General features: G+C 41.3%; 2 protein-coding genes across 4 annotated transcripts in view; one reads left to right on the top strand and one right to left on the bottom strand.

Moving 5' to 3' along the window:
* Window positions 1-7062, bottom strand: part of g6fl (g6f-like) — a 34614-nt gene extending 27552 nt beyond the window's left edge. Inside the window, exons 1-2 of the mRNA XM_041793403.1 lie at window positions 6883-7062; window positions 2579-2914 (exon numbers count right to left, since the gene is read on the bottom strand). Coding sequence (XP_041649337.1) covers window positions 2579-2914; window positions 6883-6955 — 409 coding nt within the window. The 5' untranslated portion in view covers window positions 6956-7062. The remainder of the gene's footprint in view (window positions 1-2578; window positions 2915-6882) is intronic.
* Window positions 7063-9521: 2459 nt separating this feature from the next.
* si:ch73-22o12.1 (nectin-2) overlaps window positions 9522-22544 on the top strand; it is a 130180-nt gene continuing 117157 nt past the window's right edge. For all 3 annotated transcript variants that reach the window (XM_041793567.1, XM_041793568.1, XM_041793566.1), the window contains exon 1: window positions 9522-9957. In XM_041793567.1, coding sequence (XP_041649501.1) covers window positions 9870-9957 — 88 coding nt within the window. In that variant the 5' untranslated portion in view covers window positions 9522-9869. The remainder of the gene's footprint in view (window positions 9958-22544) is intronic.

Below are 22544 nucleotides of genomic sequence, written 5' to 3' on the forward strand. Positions count from 1 at the left end.
GAATAAAGAAAAGTCTATTGTTAAAAAAGGGCAGAGTCAGTTTGATATCCAGTTTCTATAAAAGGTATTCATCCTCTTGGATATTTTCCCCTTTTAATGATTTCATAAACCAATCATGGTCTATATAATTTTACATTTTTTAAGCAAAAAGAAACCTTTGATGTCAAAGTGAAAACAGATTTCTACAAAGTAATGTCAATTCAATAGAAATATGCCATGTAGAATAAGTGACTGCATAAATGTTATTCCCCTTCAAGTCAGTATTTAGTAAGATGCACCTTTTGCTGCAATCACAGCACTGAGTGTGGATAGGTCTCAGTCAGGCTTTCAAATCTGGACGCTGCAATTTTACAATTCTTTCAAAACTACTAAAGCTCTGTTAGGTTCTTCTTTTACAGACCGAATACAAATGTCCTCCGAGGTTTTCCAATATTTTGCTGCAATAATTTTACCCTCTACCTTTACCTGCCTTTCAGAGGCAGCTGCCAAGAAGCATCCTCACAGCATGATGCTGCCACCAGTAGCTTCACAGTGGGGATGTGCAGTGTTTGGTGTCCACCAAACATAGTGTCTTGGCTGATGGCTAAAAAGCCCTATTTTGGGCTCATCAGACAAAAGAACTTTCTCTCACTTGACCATGGAGTCTATCACATGCCTTTGGTGAACTCTTGCTCCAGATTTGATTATTTTTTTTTTCAACAGTGGTTTCCTCATTGCCACTCTCCAATTAGGCTTTAACTGGTGAAGAACCCAGGCAACAGTTGTTGTACGCACAGTTTCTCTCCAATCTCAGCTGCTAAAGCTTGTAAGTCCTTCAGAGTAGTCATAGGTGTCTCAGTAACCTCTCGCATAAGTTTTCTCCTTGCACGGTTAGTCAGTTTGTGAGATCTGATCTATGCAGGTTTACACATGCGACATATCCTTTCCATTTCTTGATGATGGATTTAACTGAACTCTGATGGAATTTTTTTGGATCCATCCTTTGACTCACATTTCTGTAACCTTTTCTCTGAGTTGCTTGGAGTGTTTTTTTTGTCTTCATGGTGCAATGGTAGCCAGGAATACTTATTAACCAGTGACTGGGCCTTCCACACACAGGTGTCTTCATACTACAGTCACATGAGACACATTCACTTCACTCATGTTACTCCTATTTCACTTATTATGAGACTACTAGCACCAAATGGCTGGACCTCTGTTGAATTAGATTGGTCACTTTTAAGTGGGTGAATATTTATGCAGTTGTTAAAATGACTTTAATTTGTAGAAACCATTATTAACAAAACTACCTGGTGCTCTCTTGTCAAAAATATATTGACCATGATTGATAAATAAAATCAATAAAAGGGGGTGAATACTTTTTATAAGTGTTGTATGTAGCCAAAACTTCTAGCTGCAGTAAAGGTGATAGGGACTGATCACGCTGTTAAAATGGTGCATTTTTGAAGAAAATGGAACTATCAACACAATATTATGTAAAGTTAATCCAGCCCACACAGCATCTGTCAAGAAAAAACAGATGTTGTACAGATGCTGTTGATGACCACAGCCAGACATGTTTTTTGAAGAGGGCAGATCCTCTTTTTTAAAAAATTGTTAATGTTAGCTAGACAGGCAACAGTTGTCATGTAAATTAACTGTTCTCCACTAATATAAATCACAGGCTACTCTTCCTGAAGTCATCTGGTAGAAGAGAAGAAACATATTTTATTCCACCAGAAAAGCTTTTAGTGTGGTTCTTTGCTCTTCTTTTAATAAAGAAATATCATCCTGGTCTGATAAATACTGCTGTTGCTCATCTCTTCACTACTCACTCTTCAAATGATGCTGATTGGTCCAGGAAAAGTGCTCCAGCTTTAAGCTTTGCAGATGGATCCGCATGACGACAAACATCCATCTACTTTGCAAGGTTACATCATGCATTCATATGTCCCAGTCTCATAGAAATTAATTTTATCTGGTTATAATATGAAAGCAGCTATTTTTGCTTGAGAATCATCTTAAAAGTTTCGTCATGCAAAGTTAACTTCATGCATATTTAATGATTATTATTGTGTTTTTATGTACCATCATATACAAACTGATCAGATGTAGATAGTTGCAGTGTAATGGGGACATTAGAAAATTTTATGGAGATTTCTGCAAAATATAGAAACACTGTACTTAACTTAGGCCCAAGCACATCAAAATTGTTTTTGAGTTTACAGCTTAAGTGGCGGATCTGAAAACATTTTACCACAGTGGGAAGCATCGATGAAGAGTGGCTAGGGCAAGTTTAATTTATTCTAGGATCTTAGCAATCAAGCAATCAAGCAAAAAGTCATTATTTAACACTTCATAGGAGTAAATATCAAGAGAAGAAACAGGAGGAGGAAAAATATCAAAAATTCAAAGATCAGTAACAGAAAACAACAAACATCAGTGTATAAAAATTTAAATATTAGATATTGATCTAAACTACATCAGTGCTCCACATACGGACAAAGAAAGAAACAGATGCAGTGAAGTATGACATGAAAGCATTCTTGTTGGGCACTGTACTGTGAGATTCTCACAGATGACCTGTTGATTTATGTACCTGTAAGGATAGCTAAGAGGATAATCCTCTCCTTTAGCTTCATCTCTCGATGCTTTATCAAGCATGAGTAGTAGCCGCAGTCCTCCATTTTGGGAAGAAAGAACAGAGAGAAAATCCCGCTGTCTTGATAGTTCAGGTCAGTCAATCGCATGGATGCCTTTGAGGCACCTCCAGAAAACTCTCTCCTCTCGTTGGCTGAGAGGACCAGTTTCCAGTCTTTCTCACCCACCAGCTTCACCTGCCAGTTAATAGCCACGGCCTCCCTCGGGGGGGCTTTATCAGTGCAGACTAAAGTAGTGGGCTGCCCTTCTCTGACCACCACAACATCGTCCCAGTCTGAGGGAGAGAGGACAGAAAGATTTAGCAATAACATTTAAATTATTCAGGGGGAAAGTTTGAGAACTGCTTTAGTTTTGCTGCAGTGCTGAGGTCTGTTTTTATCCTGTCCTTATCTGGGTTCAGACATTTTAACTTTGTCTCAAAACAGTGCTCACATGTCTTCAGTATATTAAAGCTCCTTTAAGAAATATTTGGGGTTTTGTCTATTTTGGCGCCTCCTGTGGACAAAGCAAGACCATTCATCTCTTTCCTGATGTTGTCCTGTACATATGTCCCTTTGTTAATTCATCTGTTAAGAGTTAGCTGTAGTTGACTTGATGTTAACCGGTGTTATCAACGTACAACCAAACTTTAGCACACTGCAATGTCAATAGATCCTGAGTTCTTAATAGGCCAGGATGACTTTAGGAAGCTCATAATACGTATTCCTATGTTTAATTTTTAAATAATTGGTTGTTTTTAATAATTTACCACTGCTTCCCTCTCACTGTGCTCTTTAAAATATTCTCTTAAGTACAGACAGGGGTAGGTCTTCCACTTGCAGTTGTTGCTAACGAAGGGGAAAAGATGGAATATTGAGAAGCTTGGTCAGGATAGGAAAGGGGACGTTATAACATTTTTGTCCAATGAATGGGCACTTTTCCATTTGTCCCCTGGATGGATCCCTGGAGGGCACATTTGCACATTACGTCCACTGTTAGGGCACCCTAGAGCCTTGGTTCTCAACTGGTGGGTTGGGACCCAAAAACAGGTTGCAAAACTATTTTCACAGGGTTGTGGATTTGTGCGTGGAAAAAAAGTGTATGAAATGCTTTATTTTGAAGAATGTGTCTCTATCCCTTTGTTTCGTCACATCTTTCGTCCCGTATCAAGCCCACATTTGGTTTTGAAAAGAAAAAGATAAATTTTGGTCGCCATTTGTTGTTAAAGTGGTGGCTGTGGGTTCTGAGGTTAGACTAGTCAAGAACCACTACTCTAGAATGGGAAGTTACCATGTTTTGTTCACTGGTAGGGCACCCTGGAGCATTAGTCCTTAACCACCCAGCCATGGACCATGGGTCAACTATATAATTTTATTTTAATTTTATTGACTATCAGAGTCTAGCAGATGTTTTATTTTGAAAAATGACTGGATTCTCATCTGTCTGTGCCTTTTGACCTCTTAACACATGTCAGGACACTTGTCACAGTCACATATTTTTAATTCTGTTGTATCCACTCACTAGAAGTGCTTTCACCCAAGTAGAGATCGACCTTTGCCTTGGTTTTACAATTACTAAAGATGCCCCTCAGCTTCAGTGTATTCTCAGTACAGATTATTGGTGCACCAGCTCTAGTAATGCAAAGAAGTAGCACTCTGGCATGAAATTTCAACATCTTTCACAGACTTTCTTTCTCTCCTCTCTATTGCTGGTGATACATTAAAGGAACTCAAGTTAAGAAAATGACATTGACAAGTTTCACTCTTTTTTCAAATAGATGTTTACATTTAAAATTGGTCATAAATTTAAAAGCCAATAATTAAAGATTAAATATTTAATGGACATGAGCTCAACTTTTGTTTTAAAAGTCGTGCCTTCTTGACTAAAGGATAATACTTATGTATCTTAAATGTGTATCCATCTGTAAATAATCATAATTTCTCACCCTTACAGTGGCAGGAGTTACAGGTATGAAAATTGACAATATAGAACAAATCAGCATTCTGACGGTCTGGTTTGCTTTTGCAGGTCACATAGAGGTGTCTGTTCCTTTTATTTATTTTAGTAATCAGTATGCATAAGGACAGATTCACTTCCTTATTCCTGGGCAAAAACTGACTTCTTGGGAAATTTGCAGAAGCTTAATGGGTTTGGTTCTAAGTCAGTCTTTTTGAGATCAAAATAACCTTCTTTATGTTTATTTGCTGAGTTTCAGCAGATGACAGTCTTGGGTCATAAATACTGAACCACTGTAAATTGCTTTATGCACTGATCTAAAACATCCAGCCAGATCTACTTGAAAATATAGTCACATTTTTTCCACAATTTTAATGTAGATTAGTCAGATTAATCTTTGTACAAACTACTAATTTAGTTTTGTTCGTGGACATGAAAATCCAGGCAACATTAACTTGCGTTTTTAGTAGACTGAACAAATCGAGTCTTTGTTTAAATTACATAATTCATTCTTTGAAACAAGTGAAATTTCAAGTATATCCAACTGGCAAAATTAATTTAGTCTTATTGAGTAGACTGAACAAAACTAGACTTTATTTCACATATTTTTTGTGTCATTCACATTGAGTCATTCATTAGAAGAATTTCACTATATAAGTAAAAGATATTTTAATGCTCTTTTCACATCTCTTTAATTTCACCACATAACTGAGGTCAAGGGTGCCTTAAGTTTCCAGTTGCATGAACAAGCGTCAATCAAGTGGTGCACATCAATGTGTGTGTGTGTGTGTGTGTATATATATATATATATATATATGTATATATTTAACCTTGTCTTTTCCTTCTCTGCTCTTTTCCCTTTTTTGTATGTGTGTGGGTCTGTATGTTTTGTTTTGTTTTTTTCTGTAATTATCTATTAGTTTAAAAATGCAGTGTACACTCAATGACAGCTGTCTGCTATAATGTTTTTTTAAAACCATTGAAATAAAGTATTTAATCAAGTGGTGCACATCAAAACAACAACCTTTCAGAAAATGTGTGCTGAAACAAGCCGCTCTCAGATTTTACCCTCATGACCTCATATGGGGAGTAAGCACCCACCCCCTGGTTTGGTTGGCCCTACCCGCTTGGAAGAAAGTTCCGCCCTCCACTCCTGATCCTCCTCTCAGCTGCCAGCTGAGAGGAGGATCAGGAGAGCCACATCCATTTAGCCACATCCATTTCCTGAGAGGGGCGGAGCCAGACAGCTCAGTAACATTTAAAGCCACAGACACAGAGACAGCCCGTTCTGAGCAGGGCTGAAACAGAGGGGTTTTCAGAAACACAAAAATTCAATACTGGTGTGTTTTTTTGGCAACAGACTTCACGGTCATGTTTTTGGGGACATCTGAGACCAATATAACTTGTCTTAAAAGGTTGAAATATGTCCCCTTTAAGTCATAATGTGAAATATTTATCACTGTAAAGGTGTTCTCAAACTTTACATAGTGTTGACCAATACTGACCCTTTAAAAGTGTTACATTTAACTGAGTTGAATTCATGCAGTGTTTTACTCTATTATAGAGGTGGGACATTACGTGAACAGCGTGGTTGGAGATCTATTCTCTTGTTGTTATTAACAATAAGGAAAGATCATTTTGAATAACTCCGTAGTAGCTACTCAGTACTTAAACTTTAATGATCCTCTTTTTAATTTTTCTTAAGTAGATTTATAGACCCTTTTACTTTCCTTAAAGGATCGTATTTCTTGTGAGTGGGTGTGGCCTCAGTGTATTCAACTGACATGCCCACACCATCCTAGAGCAGTTATTACTTCCTCATTTTCAAGCTTAATTTTACAAACTAACAGATGTTTTCTATGACTGAAATTTGGCCTGGTTCATAACACAGTGGCCTGTCATACAACAAAATTATGATAAATATTTTTTTTATCACCTTACTTGGACTTTAAGTGAATTTCAGAGTAACTGTTCTTTTACTTACAACAGTCATGTACTTTTTCCACCGCTGTGTATAACACAGGTTACTTAAGCATCATAGTAGCCTTTCACACATGTGAAATATTTCTTTCCACAGGCTTTTGTGTGGTCAGGAGAAGGAGTTCAACATTAGAGCCTGAGGTTCAGTTTTGGGCATGTAAGTGATGTCTAAGAGCAGACTGGAGAAAATGTGAACCTCTTCTTTAATGAAGTGTCTGGATTAGATTAAAAATGCAGCAGAGAAAGACTCTCAAAGCAATGTTAAGCAAGATCACTTTCAAATGCAGCAAAAGTATATCTCTAATAATCACATTAAATATTTCATACCTGGGAGGCCAAACTGAGAAGAAGGTACCGCGAATGAAAGCCCAAGAATAAAGGTGAGAAAACCAGACTCCATCACACATTCAGACAGAAAGAAAAAGCACTCTCTCTGCACCAGCTGACTCTCCAACAGTGACCTTTCTAAGCACACTCCAGAACATCCAAGTATTGTTCACTTTCCTGCTCTATTACTGCTGTCCCTGACTGACATGCTAACAAGTTTGCTGTTCATATTCAGCCCAACAGGATGTGGTTTCCAACAACACTGGGATTATCAACAGGAAAGCTCTGTCATTATCGCATATGTGTGTTTGAGTCTGATAAACTCCATACTCTGGTATTAACATAAACTCACACAAGACTTAATGTAGAATATTTTATGACAAAAACTTCAGGGCAATTAGTTACAGAACTTCTGACCCAAACATTGAGTTTGACAAAGGGAGTGAGCATGTACTCTTGTGTATCACAATGTGTGTGTGAAACAGGGAAAACGATAAGAATAGAAGAAAGTACGGGATTGGTGGAGATCAAAAAGCAAGAAATAAAGAGTTTGGGTTAGTGTGGGTGCACAGCAACCCCTGGGCTACATGTCTTTACATCCCATAAATGTCTTTAATTAAGCTAAAGGTATTATCAGCTCCTCTGAGCACTATTACACATTTTTCCATAATTACCAGTGGGTGAATGGGGGCGTTGAAGAGAGATAGAGAGAGAGAGAGAGAGAGAGAAAGCAGATATGTATTGTGGGTGTCTAATGACAGGGATGGAGAGGAAAAAAGGAAACAGAGAGAGAAATGTGGAGGGAGAGGTGCTCAGACAGAAAGAGACGAGAAGTGTGAAAGTGTTGCAGTGTGACTTAAAAAAAAAGCATGTGGCTGCTGACACAGAGCGTGGGGCTGATCCTGTGGCCCCTCCTCTACGGGTAAATAATCACCATAAGCCTTGGCTCTGTCTAATGAATCCACTGCCAATGAGCTAATATCTGTTAACTACGCGCTTCATTATCACTGCCACAGAGCCCCAGAGAGCACGGGATGGGATGGAGGACGGGCTGAATAGCAGCAAGGAAGTGAAGGACGAGTGGACAAAAGGAAATCAAATGACATGGGGAAGAAGAGGGGGAGAGTGAGGGAGGGAAAGGGGGAGAAATGAGGTGGAAGGAGAGGACTTGTAAACCAAGGGAGGATGTTAAGGGTGTGGGATTCAGAAAAAAATGAGGTAAGGTACTGTATAAGTAAAGTGGGTGGTAGCTAGAAAGTGGAAGGTGTGAAGGTCGATTTGGTACGGGTATGAAAAATGGATGAGTGTGGGGAAGGAAAAGGAATGAAATCCTCCATTTGGTGGCCACATTCTTTAAAGCTCCCTATTCTGCCATGAATGCATGCAATTTAGTGGCAGAAATGGTTGTGTGTGGATGGTCCCTGCACACTACTTCTGCAACAGTGCAGGAGCTTAAACATTCAGCTTCACAGGGCCAAAAGACGGCTGCAAATTAGAGTATGGCAATGCAAAATACCACTGGCATTGCAAACCCATAGCTGCTTTGTTTGCATGGCAGATGCTCTCAAAGACTGGATTTAAAGTGGGAAATGAGAGGAGAGAAAATGAAGAAATCCTGTCCCTTTGAAGACATAAACCTCCAACAGAGAAGCATTTTCCTACTGTTTGTTTTTTTTTTCTTACTGGCAGAACATCGTTTAACCTCTGATTATTATCACCATCCTCTCAGAGGAATAGTTTTAGATGCAGGGACACCCGAGGGGGACTTGAAAATGCAGGAGAACAGGAGGAACTGAGAGCAGAACGATTTAAACTGTGGGACTTATGAAGATGTAATTACATTGGCTGTAAAACACTTGGGCATAGGGATTAGACCTAAACCAGATAATGCCTTCGCTATGCTACTGTGCATCCTGCTCCAGAGGAAAAATAAGGCAAAATGAATTGGAAGTTATTCTGTGGAAGGAAGAAAAACATAACTCATCAACAAAGAGGCTGCTGGAGTCTGCAAATAGATACACAACAAGCTGTTTCCTCTTGATTTGATTTTGCTGACTGCCACTAGATTTGTAATTTGCCGTTCATTAATGAATGTTTATTGATTTTGGCATCTGCTGTGCTGGGGTTTGTATGAGCTAATCTCAGCTGCGCGTGCAGGAGCAAACAGCAGAGGGCGGAAGAATCATCTGCTTCCGCGTGTATCCCTCCACAATATCAAGAACTGTCTAAGTAAGATAAACTACGTTGAAACTTTTATATTTCTGCTATTGAATACCTGTTTTTTTATGTATAAATCCCCATAACTGTCTGTTAATTGAGTCACTGATACGTGAAAGTGAGAACTCTAGGTCTTTCAAGTCAAACAAATAGGTCTAAATAGGGATGTTCTAGGATAAGAGTCCTGCTTTCGCATCTGTCGTTTATTCCATTCAACCTGCCGCGCGCGCGATTATCTTCAAAGGAGTCGCGCAAGTTACGCTTTCCTTTGAAAATCTGATTTTGGCGATTTCAACAAGTTGTCTCCCCCCCCGACGTCCCTGGTCCTTGTGGGAATTTTTTTTTTTTTTTTTTTTTTTTTGGAGGGACGGAGTTGTGACGCCTCTCATCCTGATGACATCATCCAGTCATTCCCACTCAGTCGGACCGCCGCGCGCTCACTCACATTCAGCGGAACTAGTTGGAGCTCAGCGAGCGCGGCAGCACTTCATTACATCCACACAGCACCAGCTGGGGGAAATATTCACCTGTGCGCTGCCAGGATTAATTCACGAGAATTTTATCTTTAATTTAGCACACTACTGTCTTAAAGGTGCAGTGAGGGACACCAGCAAGAATCTCTATCGGACCTCCTGCTCTGTCCTGAAGCCAAACAAGTTTTTAATTTACCTTCAGTGAGTGAAATTTTACCTAGAAACTGAACGAAGGCTACTGTTTTACGTGCATTTCGGAGAGAGCGCTCGTTTTCATAGAGAGGACCGTAATCAACCATGGCGAGACATGACGCCCGAAATTGGCATGACTGCTCAAAAATGACCGGACTGCTCTGTTTGGTGGCGTCGATACTTCTTCAACACGGTAAGAAATGACCTCTTATGAAAACTTAATAATGTCCAGCCCCTTGTCGGCAGCCCTGCTGCCTTTCATATCTTCTCCTCGCTTTAATAATTGAAGAGGAGATAAATTTAAACCTGACTACCACCTGTCAGGGCGGTGACAGGAGGCAGGTGATTTCCTTCATCCTTGTAGCCTACTGACGAGGTTTTCAGCGTAAAGCCTCGACATTTCCTATTATTTTCTCAGTTGAAACAAAACTGTGTGAACAAAAGAGAATTTTGTTTTCCTCGTTCTTTGCGTGGTTTGTTTTATGAGCCATCTGTAAAGCTCTTTGACCCGAGTTTCGGTCGGTGACTCACGCCATGTTTAGTTTTCTAAGGTGTGGCTCCGTGATAAAGGTGTGTTGTCGCAGGTGCCTCTCCAGTGGTGTTCTCTTGTCCTCTTTAAACTGAGTCGTTGTTCCAGTTTGTCCTTTTCCCCTGAAGCCACCCTTCGTCTACTCACGGTCTCCTTTTCTTCCCTCTGCCCGCACTTCGCCCTCTATTAGTTACAGTTCAGTAGAGAAAAATGGATCTGGAAAGAGCTCCTAATGTACATAGTGTGTGTAACAGTGGGGGGGTTACCGAAACTTAATCATTTGCCTTGGCGATAAACCTTTTAAACTCATGCAGCTTACTTTTAAATGCCATTTGTCGTTTCCAGAACCACTCCCTATCTATTGTGAGTTAGTTTCTGTTGCTTTAAACAGGAAAACAGGCCAGCTACTGCCTCTATAGCAACCTCTGTGGGTTAATTATTCAGGTGTTTTCCAGTCCACTTCAGCTTAGTTGGCCTACAGGTACCACTGCCACAGTGAGTAGGTTTTAAAAAATGAGAGAGAGAAAACATTCCTGGCATGCGGTTAACCCATTACCATATGAATGTGTGTGGCATGAAACCAGTTCAACATATTCTCTGCTTTCTCGCTAGGCCAGCTATTTGTTTTGTGCTGTAATTGGGGCAAGAATGTAGGACTAGAATCCATCTAACATGCTGGAATAGAAACAGTGTATATGTGCAGTAGAGTACAGTAATGCACATGATTGTGGTTTTTTAATCACATCTCACAAGAAGCTCCTGTTTCTGACTTATTCATGCACTGGACCTTTTTTTTTTTGTCCGATTACATTTTACACAACATGAAGTGCTTTTAAGAGATGGAGAAAAGTGGGGGAAAACAAAACAAAAGGTTTTACATATTTATGAGTGAGAAAACACACAAAGGCAGCGCAAGAAAAACATAGCTTTTAGTTTTCTTTCATTTAAGTCATTTTTTCAAAGTGAACCCCTGACCTCCTTTTGGGTAGTAGTTTAGCTTTGCTGCTTAAATTCTGTTACTGCAAGAGCTGATACTTTACTTTGGTCTACTTTTGAATTTTTGGGTAGCTATTTCCATTTCCTCTCAAGTGTTGACAGCAACCACTTGTACCTCCACCTTTCACCCTGCATCTTCGAGTGGGAGAAGACATTTATTTTTCTGCAAAGTTTGTAGTTTACTGTGGCTTAGCTCAAAAATACTATATTAAGTTTGGTGGTTTTCAATCAAGGAAGGCTCCTTTAGTTAGTCATATATATGAAACTTAATAGAAGCTGACAGGTGGGGGTCCCACTTTAAGCTCTGAAATTACACTATAATACCACCCCCACCCCCAAAATCAAGGTTGTGAGGGGCTGTGGATGTGGGTCAGAAAGGCTTGGCCCATTACCATGGAGATGTTTTTATTGGGGAGAGGGCTGGGCTTATGTGAAGGGGGAGTTTGGATGGTGGGGGGTGTAGTATGAGGCTATGGCAGCATTGTCTTTCTGGCTGAGTAAGCTGCATGCGTGCAGGGGGTGGCTGGCTGGCTGGCTGCCTGAGAAACTGTTGTGCATGCAGGGTCAGGGCCGGGGGAGGAGGGCGCTTCCTTCTCTGCGCACAAACAATCCAGTGTTTGTCTTAGTGTACCTGAAAGCCTCCAGCAAAGCTCATTCAGATGCAAAGTCTACTCCTGATGGCTCTCCAAGGGTTTTCGAGGAAACAGGTGGCTTTTTTTTTTCCAAAGTCGAATTTCGGGATCGGCTGGAAAACCTGAACGGACAGAGATTAAGACAGACAGTGCCCCCACCTCCCCTTTTTCCCACCCGCCACTTGAACCCATCCTCACTCCCGCCATCCCTCCCTCTCTCCCCCTCTCCGTGCATACAGGGGCCTTGTTATCGTCTCATTTTTATTTTCGGATTATCCTTCCCTGTTTAATGCTTTTAGTTGAGTGATGGTGCTCTATGGTTTATTCAGACGGCCTTCTTACCTCCCCCTCCATCTCCCCACCCCTCTTTAGACTGAAGGCCATGCAGTTTATGACAGGAACAACATGCAGACAGACAGGAAAATAAACGGCATGTGACCTCAAAATGCTCCGTCACTATTGCTGTGGGGTTTCTGGTTGGTCTCAAAGACTTAGTGGTTTTCATCCACATAATCTTAACAGTCATTATAGTTCATGAAAATTTACAGCATCTTCTCCCTGCCCTCCTACAAACACACATACACTAAAACTGTCTATAACCCTGATGAAGTTATGTTTCTTTTGGCAGACGTTCTCGTGCAATAACTCCAACTATTAGCTCCAACTTTTCCCCTCTACACAGAGAGATTGTGTGTGAACTCCTCAGTCCTGCCAAGCCTGGAAACATTAAACACTACAACTGAGAACAAGCATTACGCTCTGTCTATTAAGAGGAATAGCTGATGGATCATCATGGCTTGAGATGGTTTTTTTCCAGCCTAATAAAAGAAGAAGTAAGTCCTTAGTATCTCATTAGTCCCAGTGCGATGCAGGGCTTTGGTCTTGGTTTGGTTTGGTGTTAATGGCTGTCGCAGTTAGGTCCTGTCATTATGTAAATGAGCCGTCCTCGCCCCTTCACACCGGCCCTGTAAATGTCAGGAGGATTTTGAAAAGGTCAGGTGTTCGTGCCTATATGTGTGTAAGAAAGCCTCATTCTGGTCGTGGCATATCGCTGCCTGTACAATCACTCTCACAAACCTACTGAGCAGCCTTCCTGTTTAAATGACACATCAGTAACCCCATCCTCCCCCTTATAATCACCATTAAGAGATCGTTGATTCAGACATAAAAGTGTGCTTGAATTTACAGCTTAATGGAGATGTGATAGTGATACCAAGCCAGGGTGTGTTTCTTCATGGACACTTTAAAGCAGAAGTGGCTCCATTTATTTTAGGAAACAAGATTGTTGAGAAGCTAAAGGAAATATTTGGCTCACTAAATGAGCTTAATGATTTCTACAGCTTTATTATCTTACTAGGTATGCTACTTAAAAAGAAAGTAGTGATATTAAATAGGTGCCTTGATACAAAGTAGCTCTTATTAAATGATAAACCAAGGATGAAGGGATGAAATGAAGGCTCTTTAACAGAGCTATTGAAGCAACTTTGCAGGAAATTCCTCCAATTTCCAAACCTTTTTATGCCAGCGCCAGTCTGATTGATAAAAAAAATCACATCCTCTCTTACAGGGATTTAGATGCACAGAAATTAAAGAATGATTTCCTCTCGTGCTTTTGTGGACTTTTCATTACCAATCAACGCAAACGGCATCAATCAGCTTTATTGTTGATTTAGCAAATACTATCCGACAGGAAGACCGGAGCGCAATAGAGGGAGGTCGATGAGTAAGTTCATCTTATTGTGTTTCAGGCTGCAGTATTGGACCACAAACATATGAGCACAAACACAAGTACACACCCATGTGCTTGTCATCATACAGCTGGTTGTGAGTAAGAGAAAAAATCCCAGAGCTTTCCCAGAAGTCAGATGACATTGCAATAACAAGGAAGTGATACAAATTTTAATATAAAAGTGCACATGTCCATTTGTTTCCAATCCTTCTGTCTTGTTGCAGAGTCACATCTGAAGAATAGCGATGTACCAGTCCAGATTTTATAGCTCCAGTATCGATCTAATACCTGGGCTCTGGGCATCTACCAATCCAATCTGATACTTATGTTATATCAACAGCCTGTTCTCCCAACTGAGATGAGTGTGTCATCATCTCAGGTTTCCTGACTTTTTTAAAGACTTACTTTGGGGCTTTTTTGCTTTTATAAGGGAGAGAGCTAGGACAGTGGATAGAGCTGGACAGGGATGAGAGAGTAGAGGATAACATGCAGTGAAAAAGCCACTGGGTGGACTTGGACCCAGGCTGCCTGTATACATAAAGCGCAACCTTACCATTAGGCCCCAGATTTCCCTACCTTAAAAAAAATAACAGTTTGAAGGCTGCACAGTTTTTTCCAAAATGATTCTCACGATTGTTTTGAATTGTTTTGATCAATAATTAAATCACATTTTTTAATCTGGATTTTTCTTTTAAAGGGATGTTGTCTCCATAGCTTATTGTTCTTCTGATAAACTAACTCATATCCTGCTGCTTACCTATTGCGAAGGCTAGACTGGGATACAATTTCTGCTGTGGCATTGTGGCCCATGCCTGCTTCTAACATTGGTCAAATATGACAGCAGCGGCCTCTAAATACAGAAACTGTTCCGCTTTTGGACACACAATGCAAAAACAAAAGTAGCCTACGTAAAAAGTGAATGTTAATGCCAATACACACCCCTAGTCTGGGGAATTGCTTGTATTTTTAAGAAAGAAATAAACTTCTGGTTCTTGAATACAGCCGAAGAAAAGAAACAAATCTCTGACGCCATGTGAATCACCCGTCATAACGGGATTACACATGGAGCTGTTTGAACCTGATTTGTGTTGTTTAAACTAAATGATAAACTAAAATGCTTTGAGGAATTTAATGACTGAGTCAGTAATAGTTCAAGAGAAAAAGGGAAGCAATGACAAGAGTGAGTAAGGTGCTGATGTTTGCATGTGTGTGCAGGGAACAGAAATGAGGTGAGGCTATATGAGCGGGTTGAAGAGTGCAAACACACTGATATGAGAACATATTCACAAAACATGATGTAATATCAAATTAAATTTTATTCATGACTTTCAAAAAATTATTTCAACACATGGCATATAGAGTTGTGGAGCATGCAGGTAAAGATATAAGGTATGTAATAGCCAACAGTTGTGTTTCTCCTACCATGAAAGGTCAAAATTGTCATCATGATTTAAAGTCAAATGATTGTGCAGGCCTACTTTAAACTCTAGTGTAATCCCTGAACCCTCATTGAGCTGTGCGGTATGTGCACAGCACCTGAAGCTGCGACTCCTTTATTGTCCGTGACTTTTCATGTCACTCAAAAAGTCATTTAGGAATACTGAAAGCATTTCCTTGATGGTAGTTGAAATTTATGCAATGCTTTGTGATCCATGTACATTTTAAGTCTGTTGCATTCCTCTGTGCTGTGACATCACAGCTTTAGGTATTTACAACGAAGCTTATTGCTCTACACCCGTTTACTCAGCTGATAAATTCTCTCACACAATCTTGTGAGGTGTGTCAGAGAGCATCTGAGGAATATTTACATGCTGACTATCTGATTCCAAGTGTTTTGTTGCGTAAATCCGTAACTGCAAGTTTTCCCCGTATTTTCAACACAGCCAACAAAGTTAACTGCTGTGCTATGTTTTGTTTGTCTGCCTACTTCATTTGTTTAAACTCATGGTTGAACCACATCCCCTTGAAACTTGAGCTTTGCATTATTTGCTTGTACTTTTGGAAGTTGTTGGCACAACAAGAGTGCAGCATCTCCAGACTGATTAGCCTTTGTTGTTAACTTCCTCCATACTTTATATCGACTTACTGTAGATCTGAAAGCAGCGACGCAACACATGCATTGTGCATGTATTATGAAAGATTTGATCTGTATTGGCAAATTGTCACAACACCCCGCTATCAGCCTGCATCAGACTGGCATACCAGGATCAGATTGGTGCAGCTCTACCTAGGACTTTCCTTTTTTTTTTTTTTTTTTTTTTACACTCCCTGCTTATTAATCGTACTGTTTTGAGGGTGCTTCTCTTACAACTTGTGCTTGATAATTGTTGATTTCCTGCAAGAACGGAGCCAAAACCAAGAGGCTCCAATTTGGCAGTCCTCCCTGTCACCCTCTGCTTGTGTTCTTGTTGGGTAGATTGTATCCTGTCTGTGTTGGGGTCACACTGAGGGCCCCCCCTCCCCACAGGGATGCTTGTGTTTGGCTCCCAGGGTTGCCAGACAGCTGGAGTCGTACCCCTCTGATCCAAAAGAAAATTAGCAGAAATCCTCGTCTTAGAAGGAATGCCAAGTGTCATTCTTATGAAAAGGTGCAGCTGAGGGGTTTCTAAAAACAAATCTGTGCTTGGGTCTGTGTTAGTCTTGGCAGAGGTGTTTCTTTTTTAAACTGATATCTCTCCTTCAAATCAGCGTGCATTAGCTCATACGCTGCCACGAGTTCACTGCAAGAGACCATTCCATAATGTACTCGAACCACCCACGTGTTTCTACATAATGGAGAGTTTTAAGACACCACTATTTGTAGGAGCAGCATGCCAGCAGCTTATCTTGTGTAGAAATGCTACAAGGCATGTGGCTTACTTTGTTTTTCAGTCACACACACTCATTTCCACACCATTAGTCAAGATACCTCTTGCCAAATCTGTGTTTCCCTCCGTCTTAACACACCCCAGATGAAATTCTGGGAGATGCAGGTCAAAGCCATTCCAGCTACGCCTATGTGCAGAATGAGCGGTAATTCTGATTGAAGATCCATTGAAAGGCGGCCAAACTCTTTAAAATAAAATCCTGTTAATTAACCAGACTGGGGAGATGGGTGTCTCTGTGACCCCATGCTGTTGTAGAAATCACAGAGGAGGAGCAGCAGAGGAGAAGCAGCAGAGCACCGAGTGGGGGCTGAGGATGTCGACATTTTCGAATTCCACAGCGCAGCATCTTGGCAGCGGTTATGAAGGAGGATATCAAAACATCTCTGTGAGGGAGTGAACCAGGGAGGCCAAGAATTATCAGCTCATTTGTAATTTAGTCGCATCCCCCGTTCTTCCTTCTTCTTTTTAAGCTTAAGAGTCAGATATAATTGCTGTGGAGCTTTCTATTGTGCACTAACCTTTCTCTTTGTTTTATTGTTACCTGACCTGTACCCCCTGCCTGTCGTTTTTCTTCTCCTTCTTCTGTCTTTGTCACTATCTTTTATTTCTGAAATCCTCCCCACCGTGCACTCAGCATATCTCTGTGCAACTCAGCACTGAGGCCCTTGACTGTGTCCTCCTCAGCGTGTCCCTCCATATATATAAACACGCACACACACACTGACACGCACATGGCAGCTCATTAGCAGTCACCTTAATGTGTCTAAATGTAGTTTGTGAGGTGGAAGGTGGTTTGCGTTATTGATCCAGTATTGAATGTTGGATGATGCAGTGCCCTTATGTGATATTGAAAACATTTAGAGCTCACTCTGTCTGTGTGACAGCACCATGAAACATCTCTCTCCCCTCCTCCTCCTCATCTTCTAATCCCTAGCCGTGTCCTCTCTGCCCCCCAGTTTGTAAAGCATTGAGCTTGGTTTGCCCTTTTTCTACCTCTACCTTCTCTCTATTTGCACGTTTTATTTCCTTCAAATCACATGTGTAACCAGCAATATTATACTTATTTTGACAATTTTCTTACCTATCTGCACACCTCTGCTCCTGCAGCCGGAGGTGCTGCATCTTCATCACATCTGACTTTGACAAGGTCGTGTCAAATTCGCACTTATCAGAGGCGATGTACACGCAGGCTACAGGGGGAAATTGAATTTTCTGTGACAGGGTCTTGTCAGGGCTCCGGGAGCTGGATACGAAGTCAAGATCCTCCCCAAAACCTTCTGCAAACCAATTGCTTCCAATTCTGCCAGCTTTTCTGCTGATCCCTGCAGAGTCATCAAAGGAATGATGTGAAATTACATACTGTAAAATGTAGTATTCTTACACAATCTCAGCAGTTAGAGATAAAAGAGAAACAGGAGATTGTGAACAACAGGTTTGTTTTTCATGAAAGCATGCAGCGGTTGTTCTTTTGTTTCCTACACAAGCAGTGCTGTAGTGATCCTGGAACGCTGATATTAGCGCCTGCTATTGTGTCACTTGTTGGTTTAAAAACGTGCCGCCACGCTTTGCTGATAAGCAAGCAGCACAGCCATCATTGGTCCCCAGAGCCTCGAAATGGCAGGAGCATTTAAATCCTCCCCTGAAGCGAACAGCACATTAAGGTCAAACTGAAGCAGCAGGTTTTTTCAGTTATCAGGCCTGTGTTTTGTCAACAGGGTGTGCCAAGGGTTTGCTTGGTGTGGCACCTTCGGGAGAGCAGGCCCTCAATTTGTCCCCTTCAACCGGTCAAATGACTGCCTGTCACTCTAATCGGACATTGGCCCCCCCCTTCCTCTCTTCAGTCTCTTTTCTTCCACTCCGTCTTGATTCATTCTCTATCTGCCCTCTCTGTCTTTCCCTGTTTACGCTCTTGTCTAATGCTCCAACTTCCTTCTTCCCTGTAATTCGGTCTGCATAATTGATCCATCTGCTCCGTAAACTGCTGTCTCTTACTGTACCTTCTTTTCCTCCTCCTGTCCCGCTCTTTGTTCTAATTCCCTCCATTCTTAGTCATCAATCCCCCGTCTCTGCTTCTGTAATTGGAATGTCTGTTGCCTTCCTCTATCCTCTTACTCTCTCTTTCCCCCTTAATCTCTCTCTCTCTTTCTCCTCCTCTCCTTTAGCTCTCTTCTGCTCTCTCTCTGTCCCACTGTCCAATTCCCCAGTTGTCTCTTCTACCTATGTCAGGGTTTCTCTTTAAGCCTGTCCAAACTGCCTGTGCTACTTTCCCTCTCCTCCTCTCATTTGCTCCCTCCTTCTTTCTCTTCTCTTCTCTCCTTAACCCCCCACCCTCTATACAGACATTTGTATTGCAGGCATCTGCACCACCCTACCTCCCCTAACGAGGTCTTCTGCTTCTTTTTTCTTCTGAGCATCAATCATTTGCTCTCTCCCTCTTTCACACACTCTTCCTCCTCTCCCTCGTTCCTATCTAATGGCCAAGAACACCTCCTCCCACTCCACCCTAGTGGGCATTTTTTGAAGGTTAAGTTGCTGTGACACTTTTACAATGTTTCACCCATCCCACCCCCCTCCCACTGATTGTCTCACCCTCCTCTCCCGTCGTCTCACCCCCCCCACCCGGCCACCACGACACTCGTCATCACCGCCTCCCTTAAGCAACCACACAAACACACGGAAAATACACAACGCACGCTCTCAATTCTCGGGGACGTTTGCTCTGATTTGATGGTTGAATCACTTGATTACTGTGCAGAGGACAGGAAAGGGGAAGTGACAGAAGAAAAGTTGAACAGGCGAGTGAGCTAAGGTGGTAGAAATGGAAACAGATGCAGGATTTTATTTCATTTCAGCAGAGCTAACCTGTCATGCAGTGCCTGGATCAGGCTGACAATGTCCACTCCCCTGCTGCTACATGCTGTCACACACTCATCTCCCCCACAGGGAATGACTAGGCCAGTAATAAAGCTTGACTCATCTAACTAGAATCTCACACTGAAGCTGAAAGGCGGTGGTTAAATTTGAAGAGTTAATTCCAAGTGAACAACTTAATATTACAACAGAACATTGGCTTTGTGATGCTTAATGTTCACTTTTTAGGGGGGGATTATGTCACAAGGGATGTAAAAGTAGTGAATAATCATTCCTGCACGCTAAGTTGTTATAAATCCAGAGTTTGTAATTGCCTGGCCAACATAACATGCATAAAAGCTTTAATTATTTGACGTATGCTTCAATTCTGTTTCTTTTTTACCAATAAAAAATAAAACACAGGGCAGGGAATTTAAAGGTGAAAGTCTCCCTGCCTAAAAAGTCAGTGGAATCGCATGCACATCTTTTTCAGAGATGGGTCAGGACTCCCACATTGCTGAAATTTTTTACCTTTGACCTAAAGAAAAACACAGAGTTTGTTCAAGGGATGACTTCCTCTGTCCAGTAAAAAACAAAAATGGAAGCAGCAGTGAGTGCACTGGCTTTCCAACAATAAACTGAATGATGAATGAAATGTTTTTTACAGGACATGCAATATTAGTCATGGGACCTAAAGCATGTCAGTCGGACACTTTTGTGTTGTTCAATGTATCCAAATCTGTGAGTTTTGGCAATCCTCATTAAAGTCTTTTTGATATAACCATTAGCAGTCAGAGACCTGAATACTGTGCATGAGGAGTCTTGTGTGTCCTGCTGCCATCAAAGATAGGTTACTGGCATGACGCCCCATTACACGAGGCTGATCCTAGGTGAGTGGATTCCTACTACATGCAGCACTCCCTCCCCGGTGCCCCATAATATATGCCCTGTTAGCTGCATGGACGTGCCCACAGTTGTTTACAGCAGGGGTTCTCAAACTTTTGGGGGCTAGGGACCCCTTACAGGGCAGACAATTTTCCAAGGACCCCCACATAACCCTCACACTGATTAAACATATGTTAACTGCCATTTATACTCCTGCATGCTGGATTTTAAACTTTTAAACCTAAATACAAGCTCCTGTCCCCAGTCCCCGCACTCCAGTTTGAGAACCACTGGTTTACAGCTGCAGCTGTGCACTGCAGTGTGTGTCTCAGCATCTCCACACTGGGCTTTTGTTTGACCATCACTTAGACCCTCTGGTTGGCCAGGTCAGCTAAATGTGACTTTGAGCGTCAGTGAATATGGTTGTCGACATTTAAATAACAGTAATGAGTTCATTTGCAAAGTGTCTGATTAAATGAGATACGCTGTCCACCTGTTCTCGAAAGTCAATGCCGTAAGCAGCCTCTTTGTGGTTAAATGCCTCACTTCATATGCAAATTTGCACTAATACATAGATCTATTTACCATATTAATACTAATTTTATCTTTTAACTGTTATCAAATACGGCAAGTAATTAATCTATTCACTGTAACTCAAATGCTGTAAAAAGGCTTACTTTGGTAAAATACCTCACCACATATGCACATCACAATAATCAGCTATCTTAAATCATATCAGCCCACATCCGTGCATGTTTTATAACTGATCATGTCTAGTCTGCATCCTTGCACCCTTTTACACACCTTGGAACCACACTATCAATGCACGCAGACTTCTATATATTAGAAATAATACCTGCAAGAGCTTGCTCATCTTGAAATCTATGCACAGAGTAAAGCTAAGCGGGGTCAAATTCCTTGTTGCAGAACCACAATTGTCAAATAAGCTGATTCTGATGATTCTGATTCTGAAGCTTGATGTATGTCGACACACACGCATGTTGTGCGGCAGGCCCCTGGCACATCCACAGTAAAACCTGGGGATCACAGCAACTCAGCTACCCACCTGGAAGGTCCCCTAGGCCATGCTCACTCGCCACATTCACCACTTCCTGTGCCCTAAAGATGTGGACTTTATTATTTGTTTCAGTATATTATTTTCTTATGCTCCTGGAAATATACAAGGACATCCAGAGCACAGCTGGGGTTGTGTCTATACATCGTCCCACCCGATGGTGCCTCTGGCAATTTGTTATTTGCTATATTGTTCAATCATAGTAGTGAAGTTACAGTAATGGTCAACTCAGTGATGACACTGATCCCCCATAGTTTATAATTTTCTATGAACAGTCATCAGTCCCCACTGTTTAGCTGTTGTGTTCAATCAGTTTGATGCTGCCATCTGATTTATCAATCTGCAGTATCAAATAAGATTTTTTTCAGTGCAGAAGCAACGACCTGTTGAACTGTGGTTTGATTTTATGGTCACGTGTGTGGGAAAATGTCTGCGTTCTGCAAGTCTTATACTAAAGGAAATAATGGAAAAAAGCACTGGTATTGGCATTGGCTTAACTGTATTGTTAAATATTGGTATCTGCCCTGATTCTCACAACTGGTGCATCTCTAACAAGCACTTAAGAAGATTTAACCATCAGCTTCAGATATGTCAAATGTGAGATTTTAATTAATCTAGCAAACAGGTAAATGATTAGTTTTTTTAAATAAGCTGAAGGTGCAGCTCCTAAATATAACTTATATTTATTTGTTTTCAGGTTTTTGTTATAAGTACATCACTAAAAGTGTATGTCATTCTGGTTTTCAAGCAGTGTTTTGTTTCAGTTTCAAAGTCTTTATTAACCCAGTCAGGACACATTTCCAGCTGAATAATTAACATTTGTAAAATAAGAGTTCAGCATTCACCAGCAGCGACCTTGAGATGTTGTTTTTTGGTCCCAGCAGTCAGCTGGCTGCTGCTCAACAGAATGATGCACTTGGTGTTAAACGAACAGAGACACTATTGTTCTCAGCCCGGGCTTAGAGACCCTCCTCCCTCTCTCTCCCGTCCTCCCCAGACTGTTCCCCCCTAATCCAGGTGAGCAGAGGGAGACCAGTGAAAAGGCCATCTATTGTCCTCCCTCTCCCTGCTATTTTCCTCCCTGTGCACCACACCTGTATCAATGGACAGAGCTGCCTTTGAGTGGTGGCCCTAGAGGGAAAGTGGCTCTGTAACAAGAGATGATAGCTTGTATCTCTTCAAATGGAGGCTGATGGAGGGCTTTCTTTTTGTTGCGT

The sequence above is a fragment of the Cheilinus undulatus genome, linkage group 8 (assembly GCF_018320785.1).
Source record: "Cheilinus undulatus linkage group 8, ASM1832078v1, whole genome shotgun sequence".
In the NCBI taxonomy this organism is placed as follows: Eukaryota; Metazoa; Chordata; class Actinopteri; order Labriformes; family Labridae; genus Cheilinus; species Cheilinus undulatus.